Genomic DNA, 17,281 nt, shown 5'->3' with positions numbered 1-17,281 from the left:
GATACAGGTGTCTGGAGTCCAGCCTCTACTGCTGATTGTACAGCCAGTAAATTAGCCTCTAGCCCAGATCTCCTCATCTATCCTCACATCACTGTCAGTATTAAACCATGTAAAAGATGTGCATGTATATGTTACATCCTATAAAAACTAAACATAAATGCAAAGTGTTTAAAAATGTCAGAGTATTTTCAGTTATTCTCTAAGTAAATGAAATGCAAGCTGAATTGTTTTGTTATAACCTTTGAAGTTTTTGTTTATCAGCATCATCATCATTATTATTGGGGGATTAGGGGTGGTAGCGGTGTGTGTGTTTGCAGGGACACGAGTAACATGGCTCACATGTGGAGATTAGACAACATCCTTTACAAGTTGATTCTCTTTTCCTTTCTGGGATAGAACTCAGTTTGTCAGACTTGAGTAGCAATCATGTTTGCCCACAGAGCGATTTAGCAGGCCCATTATTTGTTTCAGATATTTTTGAGCAGTAGCTGTGAATAAGTAAAGAAGAGTCCTCATTCTTGGATTACAGTTATATTTTTGTCTTATTGTTTTGTATATTTACCTGCGAGTAGCCGCACTGTAAGTTATTACCATTGATTTGCCTGAATTAGTTAAAGATAAGCCTAGTTTACAGTGGGATGCTGTAGGAAATAGGCTAAGGATGATTATGCTTTGAAGACTCGGAGAAGATAGAGCATCAGGCGCAGTGACAGAAAACAACAAGACCAAAGTGCTAAGAGTGCAGTAGGAAGAATAGAGCTCTGAGCAGTAGCAACTGGCATACTAACACGGAGGGGAACTGCAGGGGGAGCCCACCTCTAGACAACGTATAACCAGCTAATGCCTGCTAAGAGAAAGTCACCCAGTTTCTTTACCTAATGGGAAACCAGGTGAGTCCTAAGCCACCTGAGCTGCATAATGAGACACTGTCTTAAAACAACAAAAAACAAATAAGCAAACAATGTCACTACAGGGTCCTTACTTCAGTAATAAGCAGCAGACCGTTTTTAGTGTTATCTACTCCTGTGTAAGGTGCAATGCCTAGGACATAGTTGTGAATGAATGAGATACTCAGTATGTGCAGCTATTCTTCTCCCCTGACCTCTCATAAATGACTATTCATGCTTGAATTGATGGATGACAAACGTTTAAACTGGGGACAGTTAGACTTGTAGCATCCATCAACCACACACAGTACTGTGAGGAAGGGAGGCAGGATCTCCGCTTTCTGGCCTGCGTACAGAAATGTGCTGCACATCTCTCTGAACCACAGGCAAGGCCCAGCAGCCTGAGGCAACAGTTTTCCTTCTTGAGACAGAATGTCAATTTAAGCTGCTGACAGCTTGATAAAATTCTTTCTGGTTTCAGAATTTATTCTAACAGCACAGAACTCCCAACCCTTGTCTCTCAGTTCATAAGGGGTACTCAGAAGCTCTTTTGTTTAAAAGTACCTTGGGTGCTAGGTCTGCATTTCCTCCAGCTGAGCTACTACTAAACAAAGCTGTGAGGTACGTGGAATTTTCTTTGAAGGATGCCTCCCTATCAACGGTGTTACGTAGCACTTTGAATATGTGCTGCGCCTGCCCTTAGTCATGGTCCTTTAATCAGCCTCTGAAACTGGGCTAACTGCTTGGTTGCTTGGTAGGTAGGTAGGAGATAGGTGGGTAGATAGGAAGGGAGGAAAGAAGGAAAGAAAGAACGGAGGGAGGGAGGTAGGGAAGGAGGATAGAATGAAAGAAGGTATTCTAGCCAGGCATGGTAGGCCAAGATAGGAAGATCACGTGTTCTAGGCTAGCTAGGTCTACTTAGAAAACTGGCTCGGAGAGGGAAAAAGAGGGAGAGTGAGAGCACAATATGCCATTTTTTTTTAAAGAATTAGAAAGTTGTTTACTACACAATTCAGGCTCTTTTGAGTGATGATCATTGCATTTCCAAAAGTGACTACCTTTACCATGTGTCTTTGAAGAGCTGCAGTCATTTGACTACAATTTCTGATTTTTATAACTGGGAGGGAAAATTACTGTTTGAGGGATGAGCTGCTCTTGCCAGATAGTTCAGAAAGCATTTCCTACAGAGAGGTGGGAGAAAAATAACAACAAAACCATAAACTTTTGTTTTGAATTCACATTGGTGAGTGTGAGGCAAGATGTATGCAGCTTCTGGACAATGACCGGAAGGAAAGCAATGGACTTAGATTCCCTTGCAGAGAACACTAACAGAAGTAGGAGAGATGTCCTTTAGTGGAAGACTAATAGAGTAGGAAATTGAGAAGAGAAGCATTGTCTTGGAATATCTTGGTTTCTCCATCTATGGTAATGGAGAATTTTGCTGGATATAGTGGCCTGAGCTGGCATTTGTGTTCTCTTAGGGTCTATATGACATCTGCCCAGAATCTTCTGGCTGTTACTTGAACTTTCTCCTTACTCCTTTTCGGAAGGAGTTTCTTTTCTGGTCCTGTCTATTTGGAGTTCTGTAGGCTTCTTGTATGCTCATGGACATCTGTTTCTTTAGGTTAGGGAAGTTTTCTTCTATAATTTTGATGAAGATATTTACTGACCCTTTAAGCTGGGAGTCTTTGCTCTCTTCTATACCTATTATCCTTAGGTTTGATCTTCTCATTGTGTCCTGGGTTTCCTGGATGTTTTGGATTAGGAGCTTTTTGCGTTTTACATTATCTGACTGTTGTGTCAGTGTTTTCTATGGTATCTTCTGCCCCTGAGATTCTCTCTTCTCTCTCTTTATTCTGTTGGTGATGCTTGCATCTTTGATTCCTGATCTCTTTCCTAGATTTTCTATCTCCAGGATTGTCTCCCTTTGTGATTTCTTTATTGTTTCTATTTCCATTTTTAGATCCTGGATGGTTTTGTTCAATTCTTTCACTTGTTTGGTTATGTTTTCCTGTAATTCTTTAAGGGATTTTTGTGTTTCCTCTTTAAGGGCTTCTACCTGTTTAGCTGTGTTCTCCCATATTTCTTTAAGGGAGTTATTTATATCTTCTTAAATTCCTCTATCATCATCATGAGATGTGATTTTAAATTGGAACCTTGCTTTTCCAGTGATGGGGTATGCAGTGTTTGCGTTGGTAGGAGAACTGGGCTCTGATGATGCTAAGTGGCCTTGGTTTCCTCTGCTTAGGCTCTTGCGCTTGCCTCTTACTATCTGGTTATCTCTCGTGTTACCTGACCTTGCTGGCTCTGACTGGAGCCTGTCCCTCCTGTGATCCTGGTTGTGTCAGAACCCCTCAGAGTCTAGCTGTCCAGTATCTTTATACAAAGCCAGCCCTACAAAGGATAATAGATCAAAAACTCCAACATAAGGAATGAAACTACATCCTAGAAAAGGCAAGAAAGTAATCTTCTTTTAACAAACCCAAAAGAAGAAAGCCACACAAACATACTTCCACCTCTAACAACAAAAATAACGGGAAGCAACAATCACTTTATCTTAATATCTCTTAACATCAATGGACTCAATTCCCCAATAAAAAGATATAGACTAACAGACTGGATACGTAAACAGGACCCAGCATTTTGCTGCATACAGGAAGCACACCTCAGTGACAAGGACAGACACTACCTAAGAGTGAAAGCCTGGGAAAAAATTTTCCAAGCAAATGGTCCCAAGAAACAAGCTGGAGTAGCCATTCTAATATCAAATAAAATCGACTTTCAATCAAAAGTTATCAGAAAACAGCTGACACTTCATACTCATCAAAAATCTAACAAGATGAACTCCCAATGCTGAACAACTATTCTTCAAATGCAAGGGCACCCACATTCATAAAAGAAACTTTACTAAAGCTCAAAGCACACATTGCACCGCACACAATAATAGTGGGAGATTTCAAGACCCCACTCTCATCTATGGACAGATCATGGAAACAGAAACTAAACAGAGACACAGTGAAACTAACAAATTATGAACCAAATGAATTTAACAGATATCCACAGAACATTTCATCCTAAAACAAAAGAATTTACTTTCTTCTTAGTACCTCATGGTACCTTCTCCAAAATTGACCATTGTCACAAAACAGGCCTCCACAGATACAAGAAGATTGAAATAATCCCCTGCATCCTATCAGATCGCCATGAACTATGGCTGTTCTTTAATAATAACAAAAACAACAGAAAGCCCACATATACATGGAAGTTGAACAGTGCTCTACTCAATGATAATTTGGTCAAGGAAGAAATAAATTAAAGACTTTTTAGAATTTAATGAAAATGAAGTCACAACATACCAAAAGTTATAGGACACAATGAAAACAGTGCTAAGAGGAAAATTCATAGCTCTGAGTGCCTCCAAAATGAAACTGGAGAGAGAACAGCTTGACAGAAGCATTGGAAACAGGGAAAGAGACAACTTGAGAATAGCTCCAAAGGAAGGAATGTAAGGAAAGATGAGTGGGTCGGTGGAAGATTGAAATTGTTTCACATGGGATTGAGCTTCACCTTTGTTATCCCCGAACCCTTTATAGGAACCACTGTGAGCAGTGTATGCTGACTGAAGGACACTAGTTTGTCCTCTACTTCAGCATGGAAAGACAGCACCAGCTGCTGGAGCAAGACAGTAACAGGCTCTGAACCTGGGAACAGGAGATTCAGACTGCCTACCTACAGCAGTGTGTTTGTAGAGGCAGTGATATCACACTGGACATGAGCAACTAACTCAGGAGTCTGCTTGACAGATTCACTTCTCATGTGCTTCTTTCTCTATCATGAATGCTCGAGTGACATTGTGCTGGTGGAGTGGTTAATTATGTGTTTTGTTTCGTAAGAAAATACGTAGATGTTTTACAGGCTGATTGTGTTGTTTTATATTCCCTTTTTAAAATATTGTGTGCATTACTGTCATTGTATGTGTGCACAAGCCCAGTGTCCACAGCTCAATCATATGAAGGTCATAGGACAACTTTCTGGACCTGGTTTTTTTTTACTATGGGTTCCAAGTATCAAACTCATGTCCTCTGCAAGGGCATGTATCTTTACCCACTGAGCCATGTCACTGTCCCTGTCTTACATTTCCATCACAACGTGAATGTGCTCTTACCACTTTTGCTAGTGTTTCCTGTTGTCTTTACTTTTCATTCAGCCATGCTATAGAGCTGTCAGAAGGAGTAATGTATAACTTACTGTGCTTTTACCGTGCACTTCTTGAAGGTTCCTGACATTGAACACCTTTAATGTGCCTGTGTTCAGTTAACTATATGGCCTCTTTGGCAAAGTATCTTTTTATGACTTTACTATATTGAGTCTGTATACTCCAGATACTGATCTCTTTTGGTAGATGCGGCTTACAGTATTTTTCCCCACTCTATATAATCTTACTAACAGAATCTTCCTCTGAACAAAAGCTGTTTGTGTTTGTTTGGATGATTTTTTTTAAATATATTTTTCTAAATATGCATGCCTTACCTGTCTGTATGATTGTACACTATGTATGTGTGGTGCCCACAGAGGAGGATGTTAGATCATTTAGGATTGGAGCTACATATGGTTATGAATAACCATGTGAGTGCTTTCCGTGAACCTAGGATCTTTGGAAGCACATTCCGTGCTCTTAACTACTGAGCTATCTCTCCAATTCTCTCTATTTCTCTCTCTCTCCCTCTCCCACCCCCTAATCCTCTGTGTGTGTGTGTGTGTGTGTGTGTGTGTGTGTGTGTGTGTGTGTGTGTGTGTGTGTCCATTCTTTTGAGCTAGTGTCTATTTACATTGTCCTGGTACTCATTGTGTTGACCAGGCTGGTCACTTAACTCTGGCTCCCAGGGGATTAATGCCATCCATGAAATCAGTTTATTATTTCTTCACTGTTGTTCTAGTCAAGGCTAAGAACTTTTTGCCTAATCATAGATCAGAGATTTTCAGTTTTTAAAATTTCTATCTTAGTTTTAAAAGACCTAATTATATTCTGAGTTTGTATGTGTAGGAAGTTGTTAGAGATTAGACAGAGGACCTTGTACATATGTTTTTCATGAGGTAAATGTTCTCTTTCAGAATTTTTCTCTTTATTACTTTCCCTTTTAAAATACTTTAGTTTTGTTTTCTGTGTGTGAGTGTTTGCCTGCCTGTGTATATGTGCATCACAGGAGTGCCCAGTGTCTGTGGAAACAGAAGGAGGGTATTGACTCCCCTAGAACTAGAGTTAGAGATGGCTTAAGCCATCATCTGGGTGCTAGGAAACAAATCTAGGTCTACTGCAAGAGCAACCAGTGCTCTTAACTAGTGACACATCTCCCCAGCTCCTTTGTTATTTCTCTTAACACTTGGTTAAGTGTTTATAAAACTGACAGCTTCACAGCCGTGCAGTATGGTGCAGATGGTGGGCTTATGCAGATGCACGAAACCCTGGGTGCATCTCGGTCTTGCATCAGCTTGGTGACTCTTAAGCTACATATTTCATCGGGAAAACTCACATTTTAAATTTACATCTCATTAAATAAAAAGTCTCTTAAAAGCCTCAAGTTAAACAAATAGATAAAGTGAAGGGATAATATTACCCAGAATTAGATGTTAAGAAAAAGGAGTTTGACTCTAACATTTTATTTAGTTGTAACTTATATTCTTCTATTTCTCTCATTTATGAAGATTTAGAAATATCAGTCACTGTTTCCACTTAAAGGGAGCTAAAAGGTGAAAAAGCATAGGAACTTCAGTTCTTGCAGCTACTTTGTACACATCCATGCTTTTGTATTTGTGGTTGTGTAAAGAAGCTCCCTGCCCCGCCAAGGCCCCCACCTGTACATCTGGTGAACAGCTGTGCCCATTGAGTGGAGTTTTTGAAAACAAATGAAAATAGGAAATGATTGGCTCTGCATTTTATTCAGAATGACACTATCTTTATGAGAGTGTATGTTTCTATCCCACATGCCATCCCTACAGTTTATCCATTAAAAGCAAACCATTTAATGGTGACATGTTTCTTTAACAGGGAAAAAAAGATGTGACCCAGATATTCAACAACATCCTGAGAAGACAGATTGGTACACGGTGTCCTACGGTGGAATATATCTGTTCTCATCCTCACATCCTGTTTATGCTTCTCAAAGGGTAGGTACCTGGTTTTCTTAGAAGTAGGTTTAACATAACTGTTAAAAAGTATGTACTGTGCCTCCTTGGCCTCATTTGGAACTGCCTGGTCAGTGTTTGTTATATGTAGGAGTGTCCTCCAGATCTGTCTCTAAATGCCTTAACCTAAAGGAAGTCCTCCTTTGTACTCTGGTCTCTGCTGATTGCATTTCCTACCTCTTTCCTCTACCTTTTTGCTATCCATGCCTCTTACTATCATATGTCTTTTGCTTCCTCATTTTCCCTGTTCCTAACTGCCCAGGTACTGTTTCCTACTTGCATGGTGTTGTGTCCCTTCGTTATACACACATGTGTGCACACAAGCACATACATATCTATTCTAGTTCTCTATCTTAAACAATAGAGGTAAGCATTCTTACAGTGCTGACAACTGCCAGGTTGGAGACAAAGTATCTGTATGGGAACACAATAGATGTTACTGTTTGTAATCAGAGCTATAAAGGAGAAAAAAGTAGGATCTCTGACTATTGCTTTTGTGTCTACTCACGTGCTTCTTGAGCATAGTGAGGATACTCGGAATCCTAAAGATTGCTAGGTGCCTGCAGGCGTGCAAACAGCAGATAATAGTCCTCCCCGGTGCTGCCTTGCTATTCCGTATCTCAAGCCAGCACAGCTCATTTTGCTGTGTAGTTCTCCAGTGCTGTAGAGCCATGTGAAGTCTACTTCACCTGTGTCACCTTCCTCCCTTGTCAACTTATAAATATTTAATTGTGTTAAAGTAATAACACAATTTGAAAATCAGCTATATCAATGAGCAAGAGCTCTTTGCTTCTTTCTCATTCTTCAATCTGATTGCTCAGTGGCAGTCATTCTTTTCTAGTTGTTGAGTTTTTTAAGTCATTTTTAAATATATATAAATCATAATGCACTTATTGTTTAGTTTTTCCAGTGCCATTGGCATTCCATTCCCTTCTCTTGTCCTCTCAATATACTTTAGCACAGATTTTAATTTTATAACTAATCACATTGAGATTGTTTTCCCATGTAGTTCCTATATATTGTTGAGCAAAGAAGTATACTGTGATGGCTTTGAGGATGATGCAAAGTAATGTTTGTTAGAGGTTGTTCTCTTAGCTCTGGAAAAGAAAATGCACTTGGATTTTCTACTACTTAAGGAACACTAGACTCTTACAGCACATGAGCCCAAAATGGAGTGACTCAACACAGGACAAGTGTCACATGATAGTGCAGGGCAGATGATCCAGGTCAGCTCCATCTCCACATATGCTTCCTGAGATCACTTTATTCATGGACTTTTCAGCCCCAAAACAGGTAAAAATATATAGACACTTTCGTGTGCACAGGAAATGACAAGAATCCCAGTGTGGCTGGAGGTGAGGAGGACTCAGAAAGGATGAGGTACGCTAGAAAGGCAGAGACCAGATTAGTAAGAGCCGTCCGTGTTCTACCAAGGAACTGGAAGGTCATGCTGCGATGCCCTCGGGAACTGTACCCGAAGGTTTCTGGTACAGCCTGGAAAGTGGTTTGGATGGTAGTGGGAGTCAGACCAAAATTAGAACCAAACTTTAGTGATATGGTATTGACCATGGGAGATATTTTAAAACGATTTCACTTTTTTCTGATTCAAAGGTAATAACTATTTATCTTGGAAATGTTTAATATAAGAAAGGAGTATCTTCCATAAATTCTCCCAATAAAACTATCAATAACAATTTAGAGGCTGCACCTCTGGACTTTTTTCTCTTATAGTGGTTATTCACTTCAGGTTTATTCCTTCACATTCTGTCTTGTAGATGCCAGAGAGTGCTTGTTCTGTACCAGGGTTGCAGTCAGTGTAGCTGTTCACAGTAACTCAGACTGTAAGGGTGTTATTTAAGATTAGAAAACTTAAAAGAGCACATTTTAAACTCAGATTTGATATGTTCTTTAAGCATTAGTGTGTCCCAAAGAAGATTTAAGGACTGTCAATTCAAAGAGCACAGCTTTCATCTCAAAGGGAAAAAAAAATTTGGAGCCAAATTTGAGTGACTATGATGAGGAGGCCACCAAGGAAGACCACTCAGACATAGTCTGTAGCCAATTTAAAGTCTTTATTCCACCAGTTGGGACTATGATCAGGCATTTAGGACCCAAGTGTAGCTATGAGCATTTAGAGAAAGGGGCTTTTAAAGGCAGAAGCACATCCTGATATCTTACTTGGAAGCTGCAGAGGGATGTTTTGCTAATGCAGGAAGTTTAATTGAAGCTAAGCAGTTAGCTGGAGTAGGTTTGCATAAGTAGGCATTTAACACCAGTCAGGATAAGTTAGGTAGGACATCATGACTTTCCTTGATTTCCTAGAATAGAGTTGGGTAATTTTCCACAAAGCTTCCAGTCAAGGAGATCAAATTCTACTTAAACCTAAAATGGCCTCAGCAAGAATACAAGATGGAGAGAAATCTTCACTGACTTGCCCTGTCACATTTCAATGGCTTGGGAAACTTGATGCTAGGTAACTCCATGTTCCTACATGGAAGCAATTCATGATGTTTTCTAGTAGCAGAGCAAAGAAAATCATAAAAATACATTGATGTGTATCAGAGCAATTACAGCAAGATGGGGCGATCTCTCCTATAGGCCTCAAATGCTTTCTGATGACATTCTTAGCTTTTGGGTTGATGGAAGAAGTTAGTGGTCTTCTAAGTTAATAGATTCCAAAAGATTTCAATCTGTTAGTCATGGGGTGTTCTAACACAGAGATGGCCAAAGGAAATGACCATTTAGGGAGCTAAATCTGGCCCCAAGATAAAGCTTTGGACCTAAAGTATAGAAGCCTCTACATCATTTCAGTTCTTACCAATCAATCAGATTTGGCAGACACAGTTTCTTTCCAGGAATTCTCATTTACTAGGGCAATTCGGGGAAGACAGAATTAATTGTTGGTGCTTCTAAGGACAGAGTAGATAATGAGAAATTGGCTGGTGTAGCTCTGCATTTTACATGTAGCCCTCTGTTAAAGCTCAGCATTTTTACTAAATTACCTTTTCTGAAGGTCCTTGAAAACTTAGGCAATAACTTGATTGGTCTACTTATATACCAAATGGTATTACTTGGGGGCTCAATAGTGGCCTGCTATATTGAACACAAGTCCAGCCATATGTCACATAGAGACGGTTAATACTTATATAACAAGAAGAGTCATCTGGATGCTAGACTTAAGGGATTTAGAGTCCACGTTTTATGAAAAAGACTTTTTAAAGAATCATTTCATTCTAAATTTCTCTCCTGGCTGAAACAAGTGGAACTCTAAGATCACTAAACTTTTCTCAGGGTTTCATAGAGAAATCATGGCCACTAGATGTCTATCTAATGTTAAAACTACACTTATCTCCCCAAATCTTATTTTTCAAGTTCTTTGAAAGAAATTGCAACCATCTACATAAGTAACAAATGCAGGAGCTCATATACTAAACACTTAGCTGTCACTGTTTAACTTGGTGTATGCCATCTCTCCTCACCCAATACAAAGCAAACCTCTGAACATTTCAATAAACATTTCAACAAAATAATTTCATAAAACTACAGTGTACTTAAAAGTTAGTAAAACTTCTGCAACAACCAATACCCAGCCTACATTCAGTTTTGCTTATATTGTTTGTTTCTGCCCTACAGTTCACATATTAAAGAAGTATTCTAACAAGGGCTACTTAGAGAGCCTGTTCCTCAGAGTTCTCTGGCCTCTCTGCATGGCACACAGATGGCCATCCCCTTATTCCTCATTCCCTTATTACCTGTTTCTAGGTTAGCATTTCTACTTAAAGGCTTGATTACATTCAAATTGAACTTTTATTTTACAATAGTATTTTATAGATGGTTCCATGTAATCGTGCTCCATCACATCAGGAGCTATTCCTTCAGTGACACTGAGACTCGTGTCCTAAGCTCATGGTAACTTCTCACCAATTATAAACCTTTCTGACATCTTTATATTGTTGAGTTTGTCCTTTATTAGAGGTCACAGCAAAATAATTTCAAAATTATTCATTGGCTGGAGTAGTTTTCTGAAAAATAACTTTCATCTACTGTGACTGTTAATCTTAAGTAGAATTCATCTCAGAGAAGCAGAATAAATGCCTATTTTTATGATCAGCTTGGAGAATAAATAGGTTATTGTCCTAGAAACTTCCATTGGTATTCAGTGAATTTCTCTCTCTCCTTCCTCTCTCCTCTGTGTCTCTGTCTGTCTGTCTCCATCTCTTCTCATACATACAAGCATACCCTTCTGGTATCTTATTAACAACTAATATAATATTCCCACATATCTCAGTTACTGTACACAATTTTCTTAACATTCAATTAATTGTGACCCTTCAGGACACAGTTTTTTGACCTCACTAAAATATTTTGAAAGACCTTCTTTGTTTTCTGATACAAGAAGATCTGCCAGACCCAACTTCATATCTCCTGACACAGACCTGGATTCTGGTTCTTTTGGTAAGGAGTAGTTCTTGGAGACAGTAATTTATATTCCAGATTCTTGTTCACACTGAATTTTTACTGCTCCTAACCCTTCAAAGTAGTTAAAGTTTATTCATTATTTTTAAATTGTGTAAATGTTTCTAGACTTCAGGCCTTCTTGACTATTGAGTAGGTCTTTGGTAAATATCATTTTCTGAGACGTTTTCCAAGGGCTGTCACATGGCATTGTTTGTTCCCAACAGTAACAACAAGTCATTTTTCTTTATATAATACAGTCTTTGTTCTTGAGATGTTCTTACACAAGATCTTTCTTCTGGCAATTTCTGTGTAATGATCACTACACTCATTACCAGTTAAAACACTTGCTCTTTTTATTCTTTTTATATAAATAATGCTTTTTAATTTATTCTTTAAAATTTTTATACACTTATATAAAATATTTTTATCCTGTCAGTTCATGCTTTCCTTTTTTGGTATTAATAACCACATATTATAGGAATAAATCATACCTTGGGTCCAGTTAATGCTGTCTACATGTACTCAGAGGTAGGGCCCTCCCCTGAGATATGGGCAAACTACCAATGATCACATCCCCTAAAGAGAGTGGCTCTCCTTCCTTCAGGGACCATCAACTTCTAATAACTCCTCTGCCGAGGGTGGAGCCTCTGAGTAGAATTTTTACTGCCTTGATTATATGTAGGTCTTATGCAGATAACTACTAGTCCTTTGTATTGATATGTGTTTCAGCCATTTCGTTTCTGAAAGTCTACTCTTCACAGTTCTCCTCATCTGTCACCCTTTATTGTCTCTCTAGCTACCCTATCCTGTGTTTCCTGAACCTTGGATGGAGGTTAAAGAGTTAATAAAGATTATTTAGCCATAACTGAATGCTTATGATAAATTGCATCATTACAATTTATGGTAAATTACATTGTATATTACAATTATGGTAAATTGCTGACACCTTTACCAGATATGAAGCTTTGCATTTACTGCTATGCAGTGCAGAAAATGACTTTTCTAACCAAAGTTGAGAACAGTACAAATCTGTAGCTATAAACAAACATTTAGAAAGCAATTTAACAATGTGACCATGTAATAACAATAGTAAGTGTCCCCTGTAGAGCCTATGATCTCCCTGGTTATAGGCTTTTGATCAGTTTTACAATACCAGTCATTGAAATCTCTTCTATGGAACAGGCCTCATATCTAATGAAAAAAAAATTGTTTGGTTACCCCCATAACTGTCATACCACTGTTGCACCAATGGGCACATCTTGCCAGCCAGGTTCATACAGGATCCAGTAGAGGGTGAGACTATTGTCTTTTCTCCTGTAGCAGCAGCCTTCATAGTACCTTTCTGCAGAAGGTTAATTTCTCCAGAGATGTCTGCTCTTATATTTTCCATTCAGTAAGTTTAAAAGGATCTTCTGGTATACTATTTTTTGAATGAACATAAATATGTAATAGTGTACTTTCTCAAACATAGAGTTCATACTGTGTTCTCTAAACTATAAATCAAGGGAAATATTGATTCAGTTATATAAAGTAGTGATTAATTTTAACTGGTGATTTATCCTAGGCCAGCCATTGTGGGAAACAGCGTAAGTCATCACAGACTCTGCTACTGGGGAGCTTATCTGGGAATAGAGCATATTAGGTAGGATGAAGACTAATTTCGAAACTTAAGACAGGCTTAGCATATGGGACACTTCTTTATATAGTAAGCAGTAACTTACTAGTCAGGATTATCAGGTTGAAATGATATATGGGAGTTAGAGATCCCGTAGAGGATATTGAGGAAAATGGGGAAATTCTCAAACATCCAATTATATTCCTAACTTTTAAGCAGTTGCTGGGTCAGAGAATGACATTTCCCACTGTTGGAGACAAACTGCTGGGATGAATTGATAAGTGTTCTCCTCAGTGGAGTACTTTGTAAATGTTCTTGTGAGTCTCAAAAATAAACCATGAGTCCATCCCAGATGGTTCCAATAAACTTCATGAAGTGAAAGGAAAAATAGAACTAATTATACCCAAAACTTGGAGTGGAAACTTTTTATAGATGGTCTCAGTTTGGAAACTGGATTCAGGAATGAGACACGTTGGCTGGAGATCATTCAGCCTGTGTGTAAGCTGGACTTTGACTCTCATTAGAGTTCCCTAGTGTTGGTAGATTGCATTTGAGTTTGAGATTCATTGGATTCATCATGTGCCTACACTGAAAAAGCATGTGGAGGTGGGAAAAGAGCACTAAGTAGGATGCAGTTACCACTGGGGTCGGGGAACTCTAGAGAGACCAGGGGAAAGGATGAGAGACACAGCCCCAGAAACGAAGGTGTTGGAAATGAAGTGATAGAACTGACTTGTAGTGACTTCCAGTGTGCCGATGCGAGGTTAAGGAGCCTGTGGGGGTGCACAGGAGGGGGGTTCAATGACTGGAGATGGGCATTGGACTAGTGCTGATAGACGCATTAGAGGTGCCCCGTGTGTGAGGAGCATTCCGTCGGGGAGCGCCATCCTCTAGGGATACAAAACTGCTGGCCAGAAGGTCCGCAGGTACCTTAACTAGTGAGTGTGGATTTTAATTACTCCTAGATACTGTGTTTATCTAGTCCTGGTATTTCTCTAGGCCAGCAGGTCTCAACCTGTAGGTCATAACCCCTTTGGGGGGTCACACATCAGATATCCTGCATATCACATATTTACATTACAATTCATAACAGTAACAAAATTACACTTATAAAGTAGTAATGAAATAATATTATGGTTGGGGGTGACCACAACACAAGGAACTGTATTTAACAGTTACACAATTAAAAGGTTGAGAACCACTACATTAGGCCAATAGCCTTTATTTTATAGCCTCTGTTTCATTCCTTTTTTGTTGTTTTTTAGATAGGGTTTCTCTGGATACCCCTAGCTGTCCTGGAACTTGCTCAGTAGACCAGATGGACCTCCAACCCAGATCGCCTGTTTCTGTCTCCCAAGTGCTGACATTAAAGTTGTGCACTACCACTGCCGGGCTATTTTATAGTCTGTCTCTTCAGTACTCTTACTTATAGTAACATGAGTATAACTGGTGTGTCTTCCTTGACATTTAAGAAAATAGGACCCTCTTTACATTTTTTTTTTTCGGAGCTGGGGACCGAACCCAGGGCCTTGTGCTTGCTAGGCAAACACTCTGCCACTGAGCTAAATCCCCAACCCCCTCTTTACATTTTTAATAACAGCCCATATTATATCTAACACTGTGAATTCCAGTAGGCTAATTTCCAAATGCCTTTCTTAATTGAGTTGCTAACATAAATTGTCATTCCTTATAGTTTAAAGGGAATTATATCTATCTGAATATATCGGCATTTCGCGTTAGTGTGAGCTAACAAGGCAATACTAAAATAATACTGAAGAGTGCTTATCATTTAGCATAAATGAAAGTAAATAAATATCACCCTGAACTTTCTTTGCTATTTCCCCTGCTGTTATTTTTTGTAAACTTAAACATTGTAAAGTAACCTACTTTTTAAAGTGTAGGAAAGTGAATTTTATTTTATATCTGAATTTTCTGCAAATGATATATGGTCATATGAAAAAAAGTACATTGTTCTTTATTATTTAACAAAATGTTATCACTAGTAGTTGGCAGATTTTTATAAGCTGTTTTAAAGTTGTCTGTATGTGAGCTTCTGAAGTGGGAATGTGCAGGTGCCTGTGCAGGTCAGCGGTCATTGGTTTTCCCCTGAACTGGAGTTGCCCAGTGCTTGTGAGCCCTCTCACAGGAAGGCTAGGGTCCAAACTCAGTATGTGCTCTTAACCACTGAGCCAAGACCCCATCCACTCTCTTGAAGTTTTATTTAACAATTATTTAATTTTAGGTTTTAGACATTTGATTTTTTTTATTTATTGTAAATATAGTCTTTTGACACAAAATTTATGTTGGTTACGTTTTAATTTTTTTAAACAAATTTTATTATAAAAACACTTGTAAATAAATAAAAACAGCAGACACCGAAGTAAACCAGACCCAAAATCTATACAATTTAATGAATATATATATATATATCTATATATATATATAAAACTTAAAAGTGTAAGTTGTGAAGCCTCACATTACATTTTGCATGTTCTAGATCAAATATTTTTTATGCACTTAATCCACCACCAAAACCAAAACATCATGGCAAAATTAGAGCTAGAAGAACAACACGCTGTATCTCCCCTTTCATAATTTGCAGTAAATTTGAAACATAAACATGTTCTTTGGTAGATGTTGCACTATCCTGTCCTTATAGAACATTGTACTAGAACGCCTTTCAAGAACTGAGACATTTAGAGTTACTTTTCTCAGTAGGCCTAGTACTAAAACCCCAAATCTAGTACAATATTTAACTGAAATGAAAAATAATTGATGTGTTTAAAGCCATGGTAGAGTCTTCTTGTTTCAGCTCTGCTTCTCTATGTTCTGACACGAAGCTGCCTTTGCTCTTTCGCCCTGCACTTAGCACAGTTTTCCCTTCAGTCATTCAGTAGAGGAATTGTCTTATTTGGGTGTTACCCATTTTCTTGGAATGTTACCACACAGTGAAATATAACTTAATCCTGTGTTCAGTCAGCTGCTTAATTTGACATTCGAGAGACTTGTTATTTGGAAGTAGAACAGATCTGGGGTGCCAGTCTTCCTCTGTTTCTGTAGTAAATAAATACTGTGTTTCTCTAGTGTACTTTCCTATGAGCCATAATTCTACTTCACAATGTCAATGAGCCGATTAATGCCAATTCTCTGCTGCCTTCAGGTCATATTATATATAATTTTCCTTAATTCAAGATGAGTAATTCTCTGCTGACAAGGGGTCATCCCTGCTTAAGTATTAGCCATCTCCAAATTAATGTTGATACTCAGGGGCAATTTCTTAGCCTCCTCACTAACTTGTTTCTCTGTCAGTTGGTGCATGGTACCTCCCTCCACTCAGTTAAGCTAAAAATACAGGAATCATCTTTGAATCTTCAGCTTGGATTTACTCCTCACTAACCCCACCCCCAATATCTCCTAATCCTGTTGACTTTTCCTTAGACAGCATCAGCATCTGCCTAAGGTTTTCTGTCATGCCTCTGCTGCCGTACCAGGCCACCATTACTGTTGCTAGACATTTGTTCTTTCCTTCACCCAACTTCCACTCTAGCTGCCCAGTCTATTCCTTATTTCCTGGTAACCAGGGTCACAATGTTTTTGTTGGTACAGGGACTTGAACCCAGAGCCTCTAGCATGCCAAACAATTTCTCTAACACTGGGACACCCCCACCCCACCCTCAGCCATCTATTTAAACATAAATTAGGATGCGTTAATTTCTTGCTTTAAACTATCCACCACACTTAAAACTGAACTGCTTACTTGGCTTTCAAGTGTGTATGACTGGTCCTGCCCTGTCCCCCTCACTCCTCCTCACTGCTTCCTCCATCCTACCCCGCTGGCCACATGTCTTCTCCTCTCACTCACCAGCTTGTTCTTGCTTTGAAGCTTCTGCCCTTTCTTTCAGTCTAAATTAAAAATATTCACTAATTCTCTCTCACATGCATACAAGTAAATACCCACTCTAAATTGCTGTGTGCTGCCTTCAGTTTTCACAGCATTTCCTAGAAATGACCTTTATTCATTGTCTCTGTTCTGCTTCTTCCAACAGATCGTCTCACTAAAATGGTAAGGATGCAGTGACAGTGGCCTTCCTCTGTTTGCTCTAGTGTCCCCAACATCTGGAATTGTGCCTAGAGCATA

General features: G+C 38.9%; 1 protein-coding gene across 4 annotated transcripts in view; it reads left to right on the top strand.

The window, feature by feature from the left end:
• The window catches only part of Cab39l (calcium binding protein 39 like), a 101,339-nt gene that overhangs the window by 54,873 nt on the left and 29,185 nt on the right, over nucleotides 1-17,281 (top strand). For all 4 annotated transcript variants that reach the window (XM_032917215.1, XM_032917216.1, XM_032917218.1 and 1 more), the window contains one exon: nucleotides 6,934-7,052. In XM_032917215.1, the coding sequence (XP_032773106.1) occupies nucleotides 6,934-7,052 (119 nt within the window). The remainder of the gene's footprint in view (nucleotides 1-6,933; nucleotides 7,053-17,281) is intronic.

This window comes from Rattus rattus, chromosome 12, assembly GCF_011064425.1.
Source record: "Rattus rattus isolate New Zealand chromosome 12, Rrattus_CSIRO_v1, whole genome shotgun sequence".
Taxonomy (NCBI): domain Eukaryota; kingdom Metazoa; phylum Chordata; class Mammalia; order Rodentia; family Muridae; genus Rattus; species Rattus rattus.
This window is presented reverse-complemented; position numbering and strand designations above follow the sequence as displayed.